The sequence below is a fragment of the Pteronotus mesoamericanus genome, unplaced genomic scaffold (assembly GCF_021234165.1).
Source record: "Pteronotus mesoamericanus isolate MK-2021 breed Mesoamerican mustached bat unplaced genomic scaffold, CSHL_Meso_final contig_33, whole genome shotgun sequence".
Taxonomy (NCBI): Eukaryota; Metazoa; Chordata; class Mammalia; order Chiroptera; family Mormoopidae; genus Pteronotus; species Pteronotus mesoamericanus.
In genome coordinates this window covers 2,180,719-2,198,446 of record NW_026555135.1, presented here as the reverse complement: position 1 = coordinate 2,198,446, position 17,728 = coordinate 2,180,719, and the positions used below count along the sequence as shown (strand labels likewise).

General features: G+C 40.4%; 1 protein-coding gene across 1 annotated transcript in view; it reads left to right on the top strand.

The window, feature by feature from the left end:
• PGM2L1 (phosphoglucomutase 2 like 1) overlaps window positions 1-6,857 on the top strand; it is a 53,349-nt gene extending 46,492 nt beyond the window's left edge. The window contains exon 14 of the mRNA XM_054576265.1: window positions 1,107-6,857. Coding sequence (XP_054432240.1) covers window positions 1,107-1,209 — 103 coding nt within the window. The 3' untranslated portion in view covers window positions 1,210-6,857. The remainder of the gene's footprint in view (window positions 1-1,106) is intronic.
• The last annotated feature ends 10,871 nt before the right edge of the window (window positions 6,858-17,728 follow it).

Genomic DNA, 17,728 nt, shown 5'->3' with positions numbered 1-17,728 from the left:
CAAAATGTTTGTACACAAGTTTCTATGTGAACGTATGTTTTCATCTCTCTTGGGTACGTATCTAGGAATAGAATTGTGGGTCATGTGGTAGTTCTGTATTCAACTTTATGAGAAACTGCCAAACAATTTTCAAAGCAGCTGTACCATTTGGGAATTGAATTTTAAAATTTTGGTAAGTTTCTGGTCTCTGAGATTTAATGATGAACATAAAGAAGTGATCAACAAATAATGTGTTTATTGCCAAATACCCATTTTCTACATTTAATATGATATGACTTAATCTGCCCAATTTATTTCCTTTTAAGAGCATGTGAATAAATAACTTCACTTTAATGAACATATTCAAAGGTTATTCAAACTTATTAAAAGTAGTACCTCCTATAGTGTTATCATTGATTAATATATTTTGGGGAAGATTTTTTGGAATTGCCTCCAAAGTACAGTATTTTGGAATTTTCTCCATCTTTGCATTTTCTTTGGGGGTGGGGGGAAGAGCAGAGTTGAAAGTAAACCAAATTGGGTAATGCTATATTTGGTTTAAAATAAAGGATGACTATAAAAGTAATAAAAACTAATTTGTTGGATAGCATGTAAAATAACTGAAGGCAGTTTAAAAGAGACTTTTCTGGAAATGTTTTGAGCAACAACAGCTCTTCAGGTGATGACTTTGAAGAGCATACTAGTCAGTGTACATTGATTTTTTTAAACATCTCATTCCTTTAGTCACACTTTGCTACCTGAAAGACATGCCATTGCATCCCATAATATCTGCACAAGTATGTCAGGAATCCATTTTCTCATAATACCTGGTATTGCTGTTCTGAGTCATTAAGTCACCTCACCCAGGAGAAATCTTTAGGAATACTGTAACTTGTCCGTGTATCATGCACCGAGGATCTCCTCTTAATGCATTTCAACTTCAGTTTGTGCTATTTCTTTGTGTGATTCTTCCTGTTTTGGCCTTGTTTTAACTGAGTGAATTTCTCTTTTGTTTACCAATTGTTTAATCATTTCATCAAGTATATGCCTTCTTTAAAAGTTATAACAATTAAAATTTTAAGGCTATGAAAATCAAGACTTTTAAAACTCTAAAACTTTTTCCTCAGTGACACCACCTTACTAGAAGAAGAACTGAAGAAACTCATTGAAGCTCTGATTGAGAATTTTCTTGAGCCCAGTAAAAATGGGCTGATCTGGCGTTCCGCTTAATGGATGTTGGTCCATCACGACTCTGCTGGCAGACGAACAGGACAGCCGGGATCTCCAGGCACCGAACTCGTGTTAGCGTTCTCCCTCTCTCTCATCTGGCCGAGTATCTGTTTCCTTTTCTTTTCTTTCTTTTTGGTTGGCTGACTAAACAAACTGTATAACTTTAAAATGAAATGGTCTAGAGAAAAAATAAGTCAAATTTTTTCATATTCTTGAACAAAAGTATTACATTAAAAGTGTTATAATAACACATCATTCTTCCTTTAATGGAAACAAAGCAGTGCAAAAGTGAGAGTTCTTGTTGAAGTGTGATTAAGTAAGCTTAGTTCCATATTCTTGTAATTGTGTATAGCATGGATTTTAAAATAGGCAGTTAAATGTTATATAATTGTAGAATTAGTTAAAGAAATAATTTGATAAAACTGGCAAGAAAACAGCACTATTCTCAGAATACTATGGAAAAGTGTCAGTGTTACATCATAGGTATTGACTTACAAATTAGAGTATTTGAAATAGGACATTTAGTATTTCTAGCTTAGAACAGATGTTGCAAATGTGGTTCATAGCTCTTCGGTTTTAGGTGCTGTTGGTGCAGTGTAAATTTATTGAATGTATTTGAAATTCCAACGTGTACGGAACATAAAACAATAGTGGCAACACTCCTAGAAGCTTTGTCCTTGTCAAATTTCTCAGTGCCTTCTCTTGGTACAGTATAAGTTGAAACAGTGTTCCTGTATTGAATATCATTTAGTCAGTTAATTTTCAGGCAGTTAAGGAAAATCTTCCAAACTATATGGGTGCTTTTCCTCTGTATTAATAGGTTTGCTGACTTTAAAATCTTATGAATGTATATAAAAATCTTAATAAACGCAGCCTCAGTGTAACTGTAATTAGGCCGCTTCATGTTAGAATTGAGGGTCAGTTATCACAGCCTTTGAGTAAAGAAAAAAATCTGAACTGAGACTGGAGCTCTGAATGTATTTAAAAGTCTAACTTCTGAATTACATTTTTATAAGTAGATTTATTCCTTGATCAGATGAAGTAATGCTAATTTTACTAAGAAATAAAACATTCAGATTTTAGGTATTATGAACACTAAAACTACAGTCCAGTTTATCCTAACATCTTGCTGGCTTCTGTAGAATTTCTGATCACAAGAGTAACTATTTATCTTTTCTAATGTGGAAAAAAAATGGAAGGGCAATTGTTGACTCTGCAGTCTCCTAAAAATGGCAGTGGAGAAGCTCTGTTCAACCTTCTCAAAGTATATCCTGTTGTGTGTAGCTCACAGAATACGTCAATACATGTGGTATAGCTAACAGGTAACAATAACAAGGCCTTGAGCATAATTATCTAAACAAATTGCCTACAGACAATAACTGGTGAGAATGTATTTCCTAAAAAAATTTCTTTAAAAAATGATGACATAAAATTTGAACTGATTGACATACTTGTTAAACCATGGTTTGGTTTGTTGTAGCTGTTGGCTAACATTTGGTTGAACCCATATAATCCACATATAATTTTCAAATTATTGTATTGCCACTATTGTTAATTTGTTCCTTTCTTACTTTCCTATATTGGGATCTTGTGTGACTGTAGATATAGACAGCTAACTAACTGTAGAGCACTGTATTGCTAAATGAGTTTGTTTTCAAAGGCTTTGCACTCAAAAAGAAATGTAGAATTTTTTTTGCTTTATTTGCTTTTAGGGATATGTAGACTGTACTTTAGGAAATGGCCTATATTCTACAAAGTGGTATGAGCAATGCTATATATATGGAAAATATGTATATTTGGTTTGTGTCTGTTTTTCATTGACTGAAGAACAAAGTGGAGCTAAAATGATACAATAGCCCATTTATGATCCCTCAAGCCATGTTATGATTGTCATTCTGTTATAAAGAGAACAGCTTTATTTGAGTGCTTTAATGTAATGCAACATTTAAGTCATCTTAATCAAGGTGAAAAGTTATTAAAGTGTGGATTCTTATCTCAAGAATTTAAAAATCCAAAGTTAAAATTAACAGAATTTTACGAGTATTCCCAAAGTGTATTAATTGAGGGAATTATTTAATTCTAGCCAAGCTCTCAAGTCTGTCTGAGTGTGATATATAACATGAACTCAACATAGTGGGCGTACATTTGCCTAACAGGATAATTCAGTAGCCCACGCCAACCAGGACAAACGGAAGTGCTGCCCAGTAGGCCGCAGCCTGGGGCTGTGCAGTGTTTACCTTTTTTATTTATGAACAGTAGCATGGAAATTGATGTATTCTCACTGAGTGTGCAGGTCAAAACTGGGCTTCGCTAGAGCTCTGGGGAAAAGGAAAGAATCAGGCAAGATTAAAGTATAGGTTAGAAATAAACAGTAGAAATAAGCAACAATAGAAGGGTCAATAAAGGTAGCACAGGAAATACTTTTTGTCAGGGGCAAACTTATCACCCTAAAAATAAGGAATAAACTGTGAGCAAGTTGTTTAGTTGTGTATATTTGTTGTGATGATGAGTGATTAGCGAACCTTTCGATTTCTTTTATTAGTGACCATTGAAGAGGCCAAGTTGTAAGACATGAGAAAAAGTACCCCTCTGACTGATTCAGTTTCTAGGATGTTGTTGTTTCCTAGGATCACAGGGGACTGGGAAGAGGATACAGCCAAAATAAAAAGGAATAAAGTAGAGATGAAAATAAAACCTGTGAGAAAAGCAAAAAAATTAAGATCATTTAACTCTCGAGAGGAGAAAGCTGTTGAGATAGTTTTAAGCTATTGGGTTGTTTATTGAACAGCTTAAACTAAGAAGCAATGTGATAAACTATTCTCCATCTCCAGCAAGGATGAAACAGGAGGGAATAAGAAACTTAAAAAAAAAAAAAAAAAAAAAAAGACAACATGAATCGTCTAAGATTTAAAAACTTGAGCAGGAATCATTATGAAGCCTTCTATTTGAATTTTTTTAAGAGAATAAAAAATTTTAATAGGGATATCCTAAATGGCTTTTACAGATTCCTTCTAAACCTTTTTTTAAAAACTCAGGTTGGAACAAAGATGTCATAAAGAGCACTGAAAGTAACATTTGAATTTCACTCCATATCTGTAAGAATTTAGCTCACAGAAGAGATTCTTTTTAATATGTTGAATGGTAAATGCATGAGTGCAGTAAGTAAAGAACTGCTTCGATGTTATTTTTAATTTAATCTGGCAAATTAAGTGAGACTTGAACACAATTTTGTTTATCTTGAAGAATGTATAGCATTATAGGATATTTGAGGAGTTTGTTTTAAATATTGAGTATTGTTTGGATGTAGTAACTTCAGCAGAGAGTTTCTAAGAAATTGGATACTTTGGAATATCTTTATATAAGAAATAGAACTCCTGTTTCATAAAAAGATTGCTTCTGGAATTGATGCTATTAGCTGGAGTTTAATGGAGCAATTGTTCTATGAGCTGCTGCTGTTGGTATTTCTCTCAGATCTTTTCCATTGTTGTTCGTGATGCTTGAAAAATCCAAATTCAGCTTGGAGAAATTTAATGTTATGCCCTTTTTTCTCTACCTCCCTCTTTCCCTATATGCCCTCCCACATTTTGTTACTGTGAAGTGATTGCCCTGTTACCTCGCTGATCAATCCTAACTGTATCCTTCAGAGTGCTTTAAACTTATTCATAACCTAAGTTGGTTTGTGGACTTTTGGGTATTTTGTTATTGTAAGAATAAGACATTGTAAGAAGTAATTTTAAATCTGTTTCATAATTTTTTGTGGTCTGTCTGGATACTATATATATGTTAATTTATTTTGGCCTTTTACAATTCACTTGTTTTCTAAGATTGCTCTAAAAACTGATGGGGAAAGAATCATACTAACCAAAATGAATGGTCAGTTGAGCTAGCATTTTCTTTTCAGTTTCCTTGTGCTTTGGGCAACCAAAGCACAAGATTTGAGGAAATACTTTTTTGTATTTGTGCCTCAAAGTGTCTTACCATAAGCCATAAGGGGTCTGAATAGAAAGAGAATCTCTCATTGTCTCATTACACAGCATGACTTTAGTGCTAGTTGGAAACAAAGTTATCATTACCTTTGGCTACTTTAAAATATTCATCATAATGTTATATTCATTAAGCCCTCTTTTCTCTTTATTAATTAAAGACTATGTACTTAAAAAAGAGAACATGCAAGAATGAGTAAAGCAACCAAGGTAAGGGCAAAGTGACATAGCTGAAGTTTGCTTCTCAATTTTTCCCAGCAGCATGACCCTCGAACAGGATGTGTCGGGGAAGAGGCCTTCTGAAAGCAAAGTCGGAAGCAGCCTACCACTCATGAAATTTCATGTTGCATCTCAAAAATTAAGTAGAGTTTGCATTCTCCATAATAAGACTGTGCTGATATAAAAATTATTCCTTCAATCTTCACCAAAACTGGTGCTGCCAGAAAGGAGCACCGTGTTTATCATGTGGCCTCTCAGTTTTCTCCCCAAAACCCCGCTTTGATTGCTGCATATCCCTGGGCGCACACACACACTGACTCCAGTGTGAGAAACAGAACATATCTAGGATATTCCCTGCCCTTTGGAAGCTGACCTTTGAAAGGCCAAGTTTAACTGACCTGAAACAAATATGTTACCAATGAATCTTATAATATAGTTGCGGTTTTAGCCAATTTGTTCTCTTTAATTTATTGACATTCTTTGACTAAGATCCTTCTTGACTATCAGCTTCCTTTATTATTTTTTCATATCCACACCACCTAGTACAGTACCTTTTATAAAATGCTTCACTGATGATAATAGTAATTAAGGGATTATGTTTTAAAGAAGCAAAGCATTTAAGAACAGTCAAAAATATAATTGTCTAATTCAGCTTTTAAAACAATTCTTATTGAAATTTATAATAAGTAATGTTTATTAAGCACACACACCCGTAAATATTCAGTTTCTTTGGAGGAAGAAATTTCCTATTTGGAAATTATGTGTAACACCTAGTATTTTACACTCAAAGCAAGGTATTGGCCAAGAGGCTAAGAAAGTGTCTATGAAGACTTAACATCATTAATATAAGTGCCATTTTGAGTCTCCTAGTGCTACCTTCCAATAGTAACAACTAACTTGATACTATTTGGTATATTGTTGTTAGGTGTTAAGGTTCAGCATATATCTTACAAGAGCCACTCAAGCAAGAATATGAATCTATACATGGTGAGGCCTTCTTCTTATAGGCTAATAAACTCTTCGTGTACATTATTGAATATGCCAGGTAAAATACATGCAGTTAAGAATTATTTGGTTTTCTGACTGTGTAGCAGCAGTTCAAAATTGTGCCCTTGTTTTAACAGTTTCTGTCAATATCTTCCCATTTTTCCCTAAGAAAACACCAGGGTGTATCATAAATACTGCCTGTGAGAATTTGCACTTTAAGTATTTGTGTGTGGATTTCTTGTGGTTTTAGCCAAATGTTATCAATAATAAACAGGTCTCTTCATAAGCATGAATTTTTGTGTAATTTTTATATCTTAGACACTGTGTAGTTCATAAAGATTGCTACCCAAACTAAATACATTTTTAAAATATACGTGTGGCATACCCTAGAATCTACATTGAGCCTAAATAAATATTTTAGTTCTTTATTCAGTAAGTATTTTTTGATTGGTTCATCAGAAGTCCCAGAAAAAAGAGTCAATATTTAAGTCCTGCCCATCTTATTTTTCTTTCTCTCTTTCAGTTGACCTAATTTGTCCATCTTAGCATCTGCTAACATAATATTGTTGTTCATCGGACACAAATAAGTGAACAAATAAATGTAAGTAGTACTGAAACAGGACAGTAAGAAGCTAGGAAAGTTTTTTGGCAAGTGGAACAGAGAAACTGAAACAGATAGCTGAACAAACTGGCTGAGCAATTTACAGCCACATAGAAAAGGTCACCTTCCCAGAGATAACATCTGGCCTCAGTTGTGTTTCAGCTCCAGGCCCAGAAGAGCAGCAAAGCCAGGCAGGAGACTACCAACTGCAATGACTAAAGACCCCCTGCCCTGTCACTGACCGATCCGTGGAGACCATGACCCTGAAAGGGCGCACCTGGAGACCTGAGGAACATTCTGCTGGACCGCTCCCCTGACGCCCACCCTAAGATTCTTCCCTACAAGACAGACAGAAAAGCCTCAAGACAAAGAAACCAGCTCTCTCGCTCTCCTTCTGGGGAGCAGCCCCCTTCTTTCTTCACCAGCACATGTCTCCTAAATTCTAGCAGGAGTGGCCAGCCTTTTGGCATCTCTGGGCCACACTGGAAGAGGAGTTGTCTTGTGCCACACATTAAATACACAAACACTAACAAAAACTGACAAGCAAAAAAAAAGTTTTTAAGTAAATTTACGATTTTGTGTTGGGCCTCATTCATAGCCACCCTGGGCCGCATGTGGCCCACGGGCCGCAGGTTGGACACCCCTGCGAGGCAATGGGTAGCTGGGAGGTTATCCCAGGGTATCCCTTGAACCTGTCCCCAAGGCCCCCTTTTCTCTGACTTCCCAGTGAGCTAAGGCTGTCCAGCCAAGGCTCTCCTGTTGCTTCTTCTATGCTAAGCCCTTCCTTGTTTTACTGTCCCCAGCTTTAATAAGTGGACCCTCGTAGTCACCTGGACTCATGTTGTGAAATCTTTCCTATGAGAAGTCAGGAACCCACACACTACAGCTGACGTTGGCAAACCCGCTCAGGGGCAGACCCCTGTCCGGTAACAGTATTAGGTGTCTCCATGGTTTCCATGAGTGTAGGTTTTTCGCTACTTTAATACTGCCGAGAATAATAGTGCATGGCGCAGAGCAGGTGCCTAGTAAATATTTATTGAATGAATGAATTCATGTTTCTGTCTGCAGAAGAATAACAATTCTTGATTCTGCGTATGCACAGAGTGGCACATGATGAAAAGCAAACAGTAGGGATAGTACCAGCTTTAGAACTTTATAATCCCATTAATCAACAGGTCACCCAGGCATTAGCTACTGCTTGCTGCCTCAGGGTCATCTCTACCCCTGTCCTTTTCTTAGTGGCTTTGTATCCTCCTGGTTTGTAGCCTCCGAGTCATCTCCGATTTCTCCTGCCGTTGGATGTGTACTATTTGAGTTCTTCAACAGCCTCGGAGGGTAATGGCAAGGCCCCTGGCCTGAGGCCCATCTAAACAGGAACCAGGAAGCTAACTCAACCTAAAATAAAAGAACTGATATCATCCCCAAAGGAGAAGAGTTGATGTGTATATAAATGGAGATGTCTTGGAGGAGGAATTACAATAGAACTTCACCATTCTTCTCTCTTCCCTCCCTAAATTGGCACTTCCTCATTTCTCTTAGTGCTTATCTTTATTTCCCTCCTCTTTCCCTCTGGTTCTGATCATTAAATGTTCCAACCTTGCATGTAATTTGCTTTAAGTTTAGTCTTTGACCTTTATCCCTGTGCTTCACTCATTCATTTTATAAATATTTATTGGCTTAGAAATGCGTAGGTACCCAGGGTACTCCAAAAGGCTAGTAGTAAGTAGGAAAAAAAGATGCAGCAAACATGTTATTGCTGGAACAGCCTGTTCAGGACAACCTTCTCACTGCTGCGGCACCACCAGATAAATCTCCTTTATTCCTCATGTGGTTGGATTCAAAGTACCTGGAGTGAAGGCCCAGTTGGCTGGTCTGTTGTCACCTGTCTGCCTCCCAGCTAGAACTGGAGACTGACAGGGAAGGACTTAACCCCTCAGCTTCCTTCTGAATGGCATGGGAGGCAGGCCACGGCAGTTACCCTTGCATCAAGACTCAGAACTAATTTACCAATTGGAAATTACGGTGCAGGCAGAAGGTGACAAACATCTGATGGGGGACTCAAATGTTGAAAAAATTTTAGCTTCAGGTAATAGCTACCTAGTAATCAATGTATGTAAAAAGCTATTGTTTCAGGAACTAAAGGTGTGACCCACCTGTAACAGGGTGCAGCTTGGCGCCCCCAAAGGGGATTTGTAACGGGATCCAGAGCTTGGGGTGTCTAAAAAATATATAGGATATTCTTCCCCCCACCCCGCCCCACCCCCCTGCAAAGCAGGCTTCCATGGGGGATGGGAGACACGGAGCAGGGCCCCTGAGAGTCATTTTGCATGTATAACAGCGGGATAGCTTCATACCTCATATGCAAAGATGGTGACTTTGCATATCTACAAGGCTAACCAGGAAGGTTTGTATAACTTAAACCCAGGATGTAACTGGGCAGCTCCTCCCCCGGTTACAGCACATGTGCATGAGAGCTCAGATGGTTTGCTCCACACCATGAGGGAACAATGCAAAGATCATGTGGCAAGGAATGGGGAGAAAGGACTCTTGCTAGTGGGTCCTGAGAAGGTGCCATGTGGGTTTGGATTAAGAACTGGAGATCGCAGCGGGCAACACAGCTGATGGTGCTGGGAACTGTGAGAGGCCTGACCTGCCTGGCCGATCTACAGACTTTTGTTCTTTTCTTCATAAGGACGTACCCCTGACTGGCCTAATTGGCCTACCTGGCCTGACGGGGCAAAGGGGGTGGGGCGGGGGTGTGGAAGGCAGGACTGTGTGTGTTGGTGGGTGCTTTAAAGGGATTTTGAGATTTAACGGTGACATTTAACCATTATTCAAAAGCTGTATAACTTTTGAATAAGTAGTTCCTTTCCTTTTCACCAAACTCTGCCATTGAGAGCCATAATTTTTAAGGACAGTGGGCAAAGAACCTAGAACAGAGGGACCCCAGGGGAGGGAGGTGGTTGTTTCAATAACAGTATCTGCCCCTCACCTCCAAACAGCTCCACATTCAGTAATACACCTGGGCTCCAGGAGCCCATAAGCAACTCCACCTTTGTGCCTCAGGAGACCTGCAAGCAATCAGGATGGCATCTGAGCCACTGTACTCCAGAGTAAGACATCCACCGCCCAGGGCACAGATGAAAGAATGCTGCAGCTTTCATCTGATTAACTTTTTTCCCTGAGTTCCAACCGCCTTACCTACACTTTTCTTCTCCTTATAAAAAGGGTCGGTTTAAAATGGAATTTAAGATGGTCTGTTAGGGTACAAACCCACCATCTTCTCAGATCTCCAGGCATTGAATAAAGCACCCACAAAGATTCAATCCCTGCCTCTGCTTATTGGGTCTGGTACGAGCAAGGCAGCACAAATTCTCTGGTTTCACATGCACTACAGTGCCAGAACAGTTTTGGCAAAGTGTTGGAGAAGAACAGCTAGGCAAAGGAAGAGGGGAGGACACCTGCAGCAGAGCACAGCATGAGTGTGCAGAGAACCGCCAGTGGTTTAGTGTTGCTTTGTTTTGGGTAAGGATGCGAGTGGAGACAGGGGAGAGGGAGAGCCCTGTGTGCTATGTTGTGGAGCTTAGATAGGCTTCAATCAGCAGGCGATGAAGGTTCACACAGAAGGTCCTAAAGAGATGGTGGTGAGGGTGGGGGGAGATGGTAGGAGAGAATCCAGCACTGAAAGAACCTGAAAGGTCATCTTGTCCAACTCTCATCATTTTTTACATACCAAACAGGCTTATATATTGGAAACTCCAGTGACAACCTGCCGTGACAAGTTGATCTCTTTTAAAGAAAGACCAGTAGAGAGTTCTTGTGTTCGGCTGAAATCTGCCTCCAGCGGCATCTACCCTTTGGTTGCACTTGGAAATTCAGTGTTACACAAAAGTCCATTTTCTTTTCATTCAAAAAAAATTCCCCTCAGTCTCAGTATGGATAATTCAGTACCGTTCCTTGTGTGGCCAGTTTTTGGTCCCCCTCACCTTCCTGATTGCCCCATGCACAGCTTTCAAAGAGCCGGATCCAGAATTAATATGATGCCCTAGAAATGGGACACTAGCCCACCCAGAGTAGCAAAAGGTGGGATTTCCACCTGTCCTGGGGGTAGCACAACAAACAGCACAGAGGGGCTCTGCCTGCAGCTTGCTCCTAGACGTCTCTCCACTTTGCAAACAACTCCTTTAACCCTCAACTCAAGCATCATCCCTTCCAAAAAACCTTGCCTGCCTGTCCTCCTGCCCCCACCCCACCAAACAAATGTCGTCAATGAGTTTGGGTCCTTGTCTTCTGATATAAAAGAATTTAGACCAGGGACACTGATAAAGGCAAAGGCAGATTTATCGAGGCCCTGCAGAGGGTGAGAACACTGAGACAGGGTCCCAGGTTCTGTACCCTGAATGTGGGGCTTAGGGGATTTTATGGCTTAGGAACACGGAAGTTGTTGGGGTGAACCAATCAGCGTGCAGGTTAGCTGGCTTCTCCTTTTTTGGAACACGGATGTCCAGGTATACGTCAGGGAACTGAAGCATTCTGGGATTGTGCAGCACTTACTATGGGATGCAGAAAGTGACTTTCCTAACCAGGTATTGAGTTTGTCTCTGTGGTTGGTGACTTGGCTTTAGATCTGAAAACCAAACTTAAAAGAAGTCAGGGTAGTTTCTGGACCATTGTTTTTAGCTACCTAATGGTGACTGCCACAGTTCTGCCAGGGCTCAACTTGACAGAGCAATTTGTTCTGGTAGGGCTTGACTCAATGAGCAATTTTGGAGAACATTTTATTCTAAATGTTTCACAAATAGGGCAGGGATTCCCACACTGTGCTGCCATAGCTCCCTTTGCCGACCTCTGAGACAGCACTTGCCTCGCCATGAGGAAATGGTCTGTCTGCGTATCGGACTCTGCCAGTCCATTGTGAGCTCCCAGGGCTGGAACTGGCCAAGCTGCACAGCACCCCCAGTGCCCCAAACCAAGCCACGCAGATAATACGCCCTCAGACACCAAAGGTTCAACTGAAGTGAACCGAATTGGAATTGGAGCTGATTTTTGAAAGGCAAGTAGGCTGTGACTAAACAAAGGGGAGGAGGTGCACATGGTACATGAATAAATTCAGCATAAAGCAAAGGAAATATATGAGTGAAGAATGGGAAGCAGGAGTACTTGAGACTTGCTGGAGGGCTTCCAGCTGGACATGGGCTGCAGCAAAGTCATAAACTGAAGGGTAAGGGGTGCGAGGGGCACGGAAACACTGACCTGAGGCTAAATTAGGAAAGCAGGAGTGAAGGGGCGATAGAGGTTATCCCCATGTGGGCAGGGGGCAAGGGTGGAATTTGTGTAATGCAAGGTAAGATGTGAAGAATAAAATACTTTCATACCTCACCAGGGAAAGAAACGAAATTTTACCAATATATTTTAAATCCCATGTGTGCCCTCCTAACCAAACGTTTATGTATCACCTGAACTATATATACAGCAGTTTCCTAACTGGCCTTTCTACCTCTGGTCTTGCCTCCTCCGGGCAGTTCTACCCATAGTCAGAATGATCTTTAAAGAACAAAAATCTAATCACATTATTCCTCTGTTTAAAACTATCCAGTTGCTGCCCTGGCTCGTGTGGCTCAGTTGGTTGGAGTGTCGTCCTATAACTGAAGGGTAGTGGGTTCGATCCGTGGTCTAGGCAACCTGTCAATGCTTTTCTCTCTCATAGGTGTTTCTCTCTCCCTCCTCAAAGGACAAAGCCAGCCCCATTTGCTATTGTGGCCCCATTTGCCTAGCAGGCCTATGACTTTGTTAAACATGACTGCCATTTTACTCTTCTGAGTTTATGTTCCCAGGACTGGAAATGACTGGAAAGCAAGAACAGAACTACCCACCCGCTACAGCCGTAAGCAGAAAATAACATTGGAACAAACTGCAACCTCATGTTACAACAGCCCCAACAGCCCAGGGGCCTCACGACAGCAACCCCCCCTCCTTTTTTAATCCAGTTATAAAAGCTCAAAGCCCCTACCCCTCTGTGCTGGTGTATCTCTCCGCACCATGCCCCTCTCCTTTCTTGGAGAGTGAATAAAAACTTTACCCTCTACACTTTCTTCTCTTTGTGAATTCTTTTATAGCCGTGTCACTGACCACCCTAACACTTTCCTCTCTACCTGCCTCTCTCTGTAAAGTAATGGAAAATGTGTCCTGGGGTGAGGATTAAAAAAAAAAAAGAAAAAGAAAAAAAGAGTGTTCAGTTGCTAAACTGTCTGACACAATTTGAGGTTGCTATAGAAACAAACTCTAACCTATTCTGGCGCTGTCTCTATGAGACAAGCTGTTACATAGACTAAGTGTTATAAATCAAGCAAGCAAGCAAGCTGTTCAGTTGCTTCCCATTGACCTTAGGATAAAAGCTGAATTTTATTTGGCTCCTGTTAACATTTTATGACTTTTTTTTCCCTATCCATCACTTAATGTGCCACGGTTTTCTCAAAACTGATCATTGGGTTTTGGCCAAAGAAGGTGGCTTCCATAGTTCCCTGCACCTCCCACCTGGCATACATAGCTATTGTTATTGGCTATTTACTTGCCTGTCTCCACTACTCGACTGTAAGGACCCTAAGGGTGGGACCACCTGGCTCCTCTACTGTCCCTGGCTGCCACGCACAGCACCCAGCATCATGGATGCTCACTAATTGGTTGATGGATGCATGCACAAATAAATGCTAGGCTCTGGAGTTAAAAATAACCTCTACAAAAAGCTCCTAGTCTAGGTGGAGGACAGATACATACATTGATAAATTAATCTCTCTGCTAAATAAGCAGCAAACACATGACAAGACTGGTAGATTTGAGGTGGTTCTAAGTTCCACCAGGGGGCACTATGGGAATGCCTCAGATTTCTTCTAAAAATTCATGTTATTTTCTTAGAGAGACCCTACCTACTTTGAACAGAAATGTGATTTTTCAAAAGCAGTATACCGCACTTGGTATAGTGGTTCTTCAACTAAAACCATCTTCAAATTGGTATCAGGAGCTTTCAAAAATATGATTCAATTTATCTTCCACATCAAGTGTTGCAAGCCAGAGTAAGGACTGTTATTATTATTTTCATCTTAAAGATGGCAACTCTAAGGGTCAAAGAGGTGAAGTAATTTTCCCAAGAAATCACAGTTGGTAAATATCAAAGAAAGGACTTGAATCTGCCTTACAAATTCAAATATATTCATTCACTAAAAATATATTGAGTTCCAGGCTCTGTAAAAGATGATAGAGATATAATGACATACCCTCCAAATTGAATGTTTTAGAAGCAATGACCATCAAAGCTGGAGGGAACTTTGCAATGAAACTAACAGTGTTCTCAATTTAGACATGCTTAAGAATCACCTCAAGAGTCTGTTAAAATGCATATTTCTAGACCTTGCCTCCCTTCCCTAGAGTTCGATTCAGTGAGTTTGGGTGGGCTCTGGAATCTGAATTTTTCATAAGGACATCCATCGTCCTTCCATGATTCTGATACTGATGGACTGTGGACCACACTTTTAGCAACACCGATCCGCAGGTTGGATCCTTTCATAATGCAGAGGAGGAAACCGAGGAGAAGTGAGCGTAAGTCAGTCCCACAGAAACTCTCTTTGAACAATGACCCAAGAACTGATAACAAGTAACCTGAAGTAATGAGGCAAAGGAAAAGAACTCAACTGAGAATTGGAGACCCTGGGTTCAATATTTACCACTTTGCACTGAATTACTTAACTTCAAAGAACAACAGTTTTCTCAATTGTAAAAGGCAGAAGAAAAGTATGTCCTTCATAGGCTTATTCTGAGGGAAAGAAGATATAGATATTAGAAAAGATTTGGCTGAGGACTGACACTCAGAAGACCCTTCTTAAAGACATTGATTGATGGGATAGTTTTAAATGCTCTTTCTACTCCATGATCCTATTTTTTTTAAATGAGTGCATACAATTGCCAGGCATTCTGCTAGGCAGTCCTGCCAATATGAAACTTGTGATCTGTTGGAGAAGGTAGCCATTAATTATAGTAATAAGGAATTATAACTATAATAAATGTTACCAAGGGAAATATATGGGGTGTTTTTGAATAGTGTGGGGATTCAAACCTAGTCTGCAGGCAAATAAAAAATCCTCAAGGAAATGACTCAAAGGATGAGTAGGAGTTAGTCAGAAATTACACATGAATCAGGAAAGAGCTTGGAAGGAACAGGAAATGAAAAGGCCAAAGGCCAGCAAGGCTGGTGTGGAGTGAGCAGGGGAGACTCTATTACATGAAGCCAGGCATGTTTATTATTTCTGGAAAAGCATTTCTTTTTCCTGCTTCTTTATTTATTTTAAAATCTCAATGTTTTCCTTGGCCCTTTTGTTTCTACTTTTTAAAAATATATTTGTATGAAAAACCTAATAATAGTTACATTTCTTCAAAGCTATTATATATTTTTTTGGCTTTTGACATTCAGAAATAATGATTGTCTAATAATACAGGTCAAAAAACAAGCAAAAAACCTGCTAAATACCAAAAAGGAACGTAAGTTGAGCCTTCACAAACTTAGCAATGCTTGGAAAATACCTATTCTATTGTCACATAACTATTGTATTTGTTGCATAATTTAGTTAAATATTAGTTTGGCTTTTGTTAAACTTGGAATCTTGTTGTTACATAGAGTGATGTATAAAATTCCTCTTTGACGCAGAATTAAAACAAAATATTGTAATGTAGGAAGTTCTCATTGTGGTAAAATATCTTGTCCACTGAATGAAGCTATCAAATTCAGCCAGAAGGCATGGAGCAGGCATTTAAGTAATCTCAAAAGTAAATGATAGCCCTGTAAAGTAAAAAAAGAAAAAAAAAAAAAAAAAAGCCCTGGTTGATGTGGCTCACTTAGTTGGAGCCTCATCCCATAAAACAAAAGGTTGCAGGTTCAATTCCAGTCAACGCGCATCCCTTGGTTGCAGTTTGGTCTCTGAGATCCATGTGAGATGTCCCTGATTGAGATTCATTTGAGAGGCAACCAACCTCTGTTTCTCTCTCACTGTTGGGAACTGTCCTGGCTGGTTTCAGGGACTGTAGCCTCGCCAATAGGCTAGAGGGCTCCCAAGGAAGCCTTGGGAAATAGGCCACTGAGGAGAAAAAACCTGTCCCCCTGGCAGGGGTGCAGACCATGCCTCCCTCACATCACCCTGCTTGGCCCCAGAGGATGGCTTGTTAGTCAATGATGGGGAAGACCCCTCGATGGCAGGGGCAACCTAAGACAGGCACAGTTGCATAGAGGCCATCAGGGAAGGACTTGGGGGACAGAGAGAAGGGGAAAAAGACCCTCACCCCTCGGCTTTGTCACAGCCGGATTCTTCATTCTATCTGAAATAAGTCTCCTTATCTCTTTGCAGTTCTGTCCCACCCGCCTGGCTCAGGCTTGAAACAATACTAAAGGCAGGTACAGCGCTAGACTGGATCAGGTGGTTCCGGTTCCCCCGGGGAAATCAGGACTAGAAGTAAGTTCCTTGAAGCATGCTTTGTTCTTCCCTCAAAAGCTATGATAACCAGTTCAAGCTGGGAAGGAGATTTACATTATTCGCAGACCCTGACCTGAGGCAAATCTCTTGTGTTCCTTCAATTGTTACCTGTGATGTTTGTTTTCTGTAAACATAGCCTTTTGACATTGATTGATGAGCTTTGCCTCCATACCCCTGTGCATGGTTCTCAATAAAAGCCATTTCAAGAGAAGGGCTGGGGCATTCTCCACTAGAGGGAATTGCCACCCCTTTCCCTGGCAGACCGAGAAGTGTCTGGGATGACTTATTTTATTTCCCCATCTGTGACGACCTGGAGAGTCCTCTGCGGGACAGAGTCCACCTTCCGCCTCAGCTGGAACCCGAACAGGGTCCTTCAGGACCCGTGCCACCCCATCTCACACCGATATTTCTTTCTCTTTATCTCTCCCTGCCTTCCCCTCTTTCTAAAATCAATAAACCTGTCAGCAGGTGAGAATAAAAAAAAAAGTAAGTGATAAAAGGTAGATTAGAGGGAAAGAATAGAATTTGGAGTACCACTGCATTGACAATGAGCTCCTCTTTTTAATCCTTAGTAGTCCATACCCCAGAAGTTGGCCCCAAGGTGAGGACTGGAAAACCTGCAGGAGCAGCCCTCTAGCTCTGGCTCAATGAGAGGAAAAGAGGACTCTTCACATTGAGATGGATGGACATACCATATTTTCCTGCCTTTGTCTTCTGTTCTCCTGCACCCTTCCCTCCAGGCAGTCCTGCTGTGGCGGCCTGAATGGCAATTATGGTAGTGAGGGCCTATGGCTGCCTAAAACTTTGAGTTATCTTATATATGACATCTACACACATTGAAACCATATCAAATAATGCTGTAATTTTTACTTTCAGCAATCCCAACAGGACGGGGCTAACCCCCGTTGATTTTTTTTCTCCCTCTGTTTTCCTGCCTCTTGGTCCTAGATGCAGGCAACATGATGAAAACACAATAGGGTAAATGAAACCTTAGATTTTTTGCCAGAGAGCAAAAAAGGGGATCTTCAAAGGACTGGAAAGTATCAGAGAGATCACAGAGAGGAAATAAATTCAGGGAGCAATCCAATAATTCCTGGCCTTGCCCCTGAACTGTGCATGCATGGATCTGATGCCAAAAAGCATATAATACATTTTAGTACTCATAAGATAGACCACTATCTATTTCCAAGATTGGTCACTGGCTTGTGGACAAC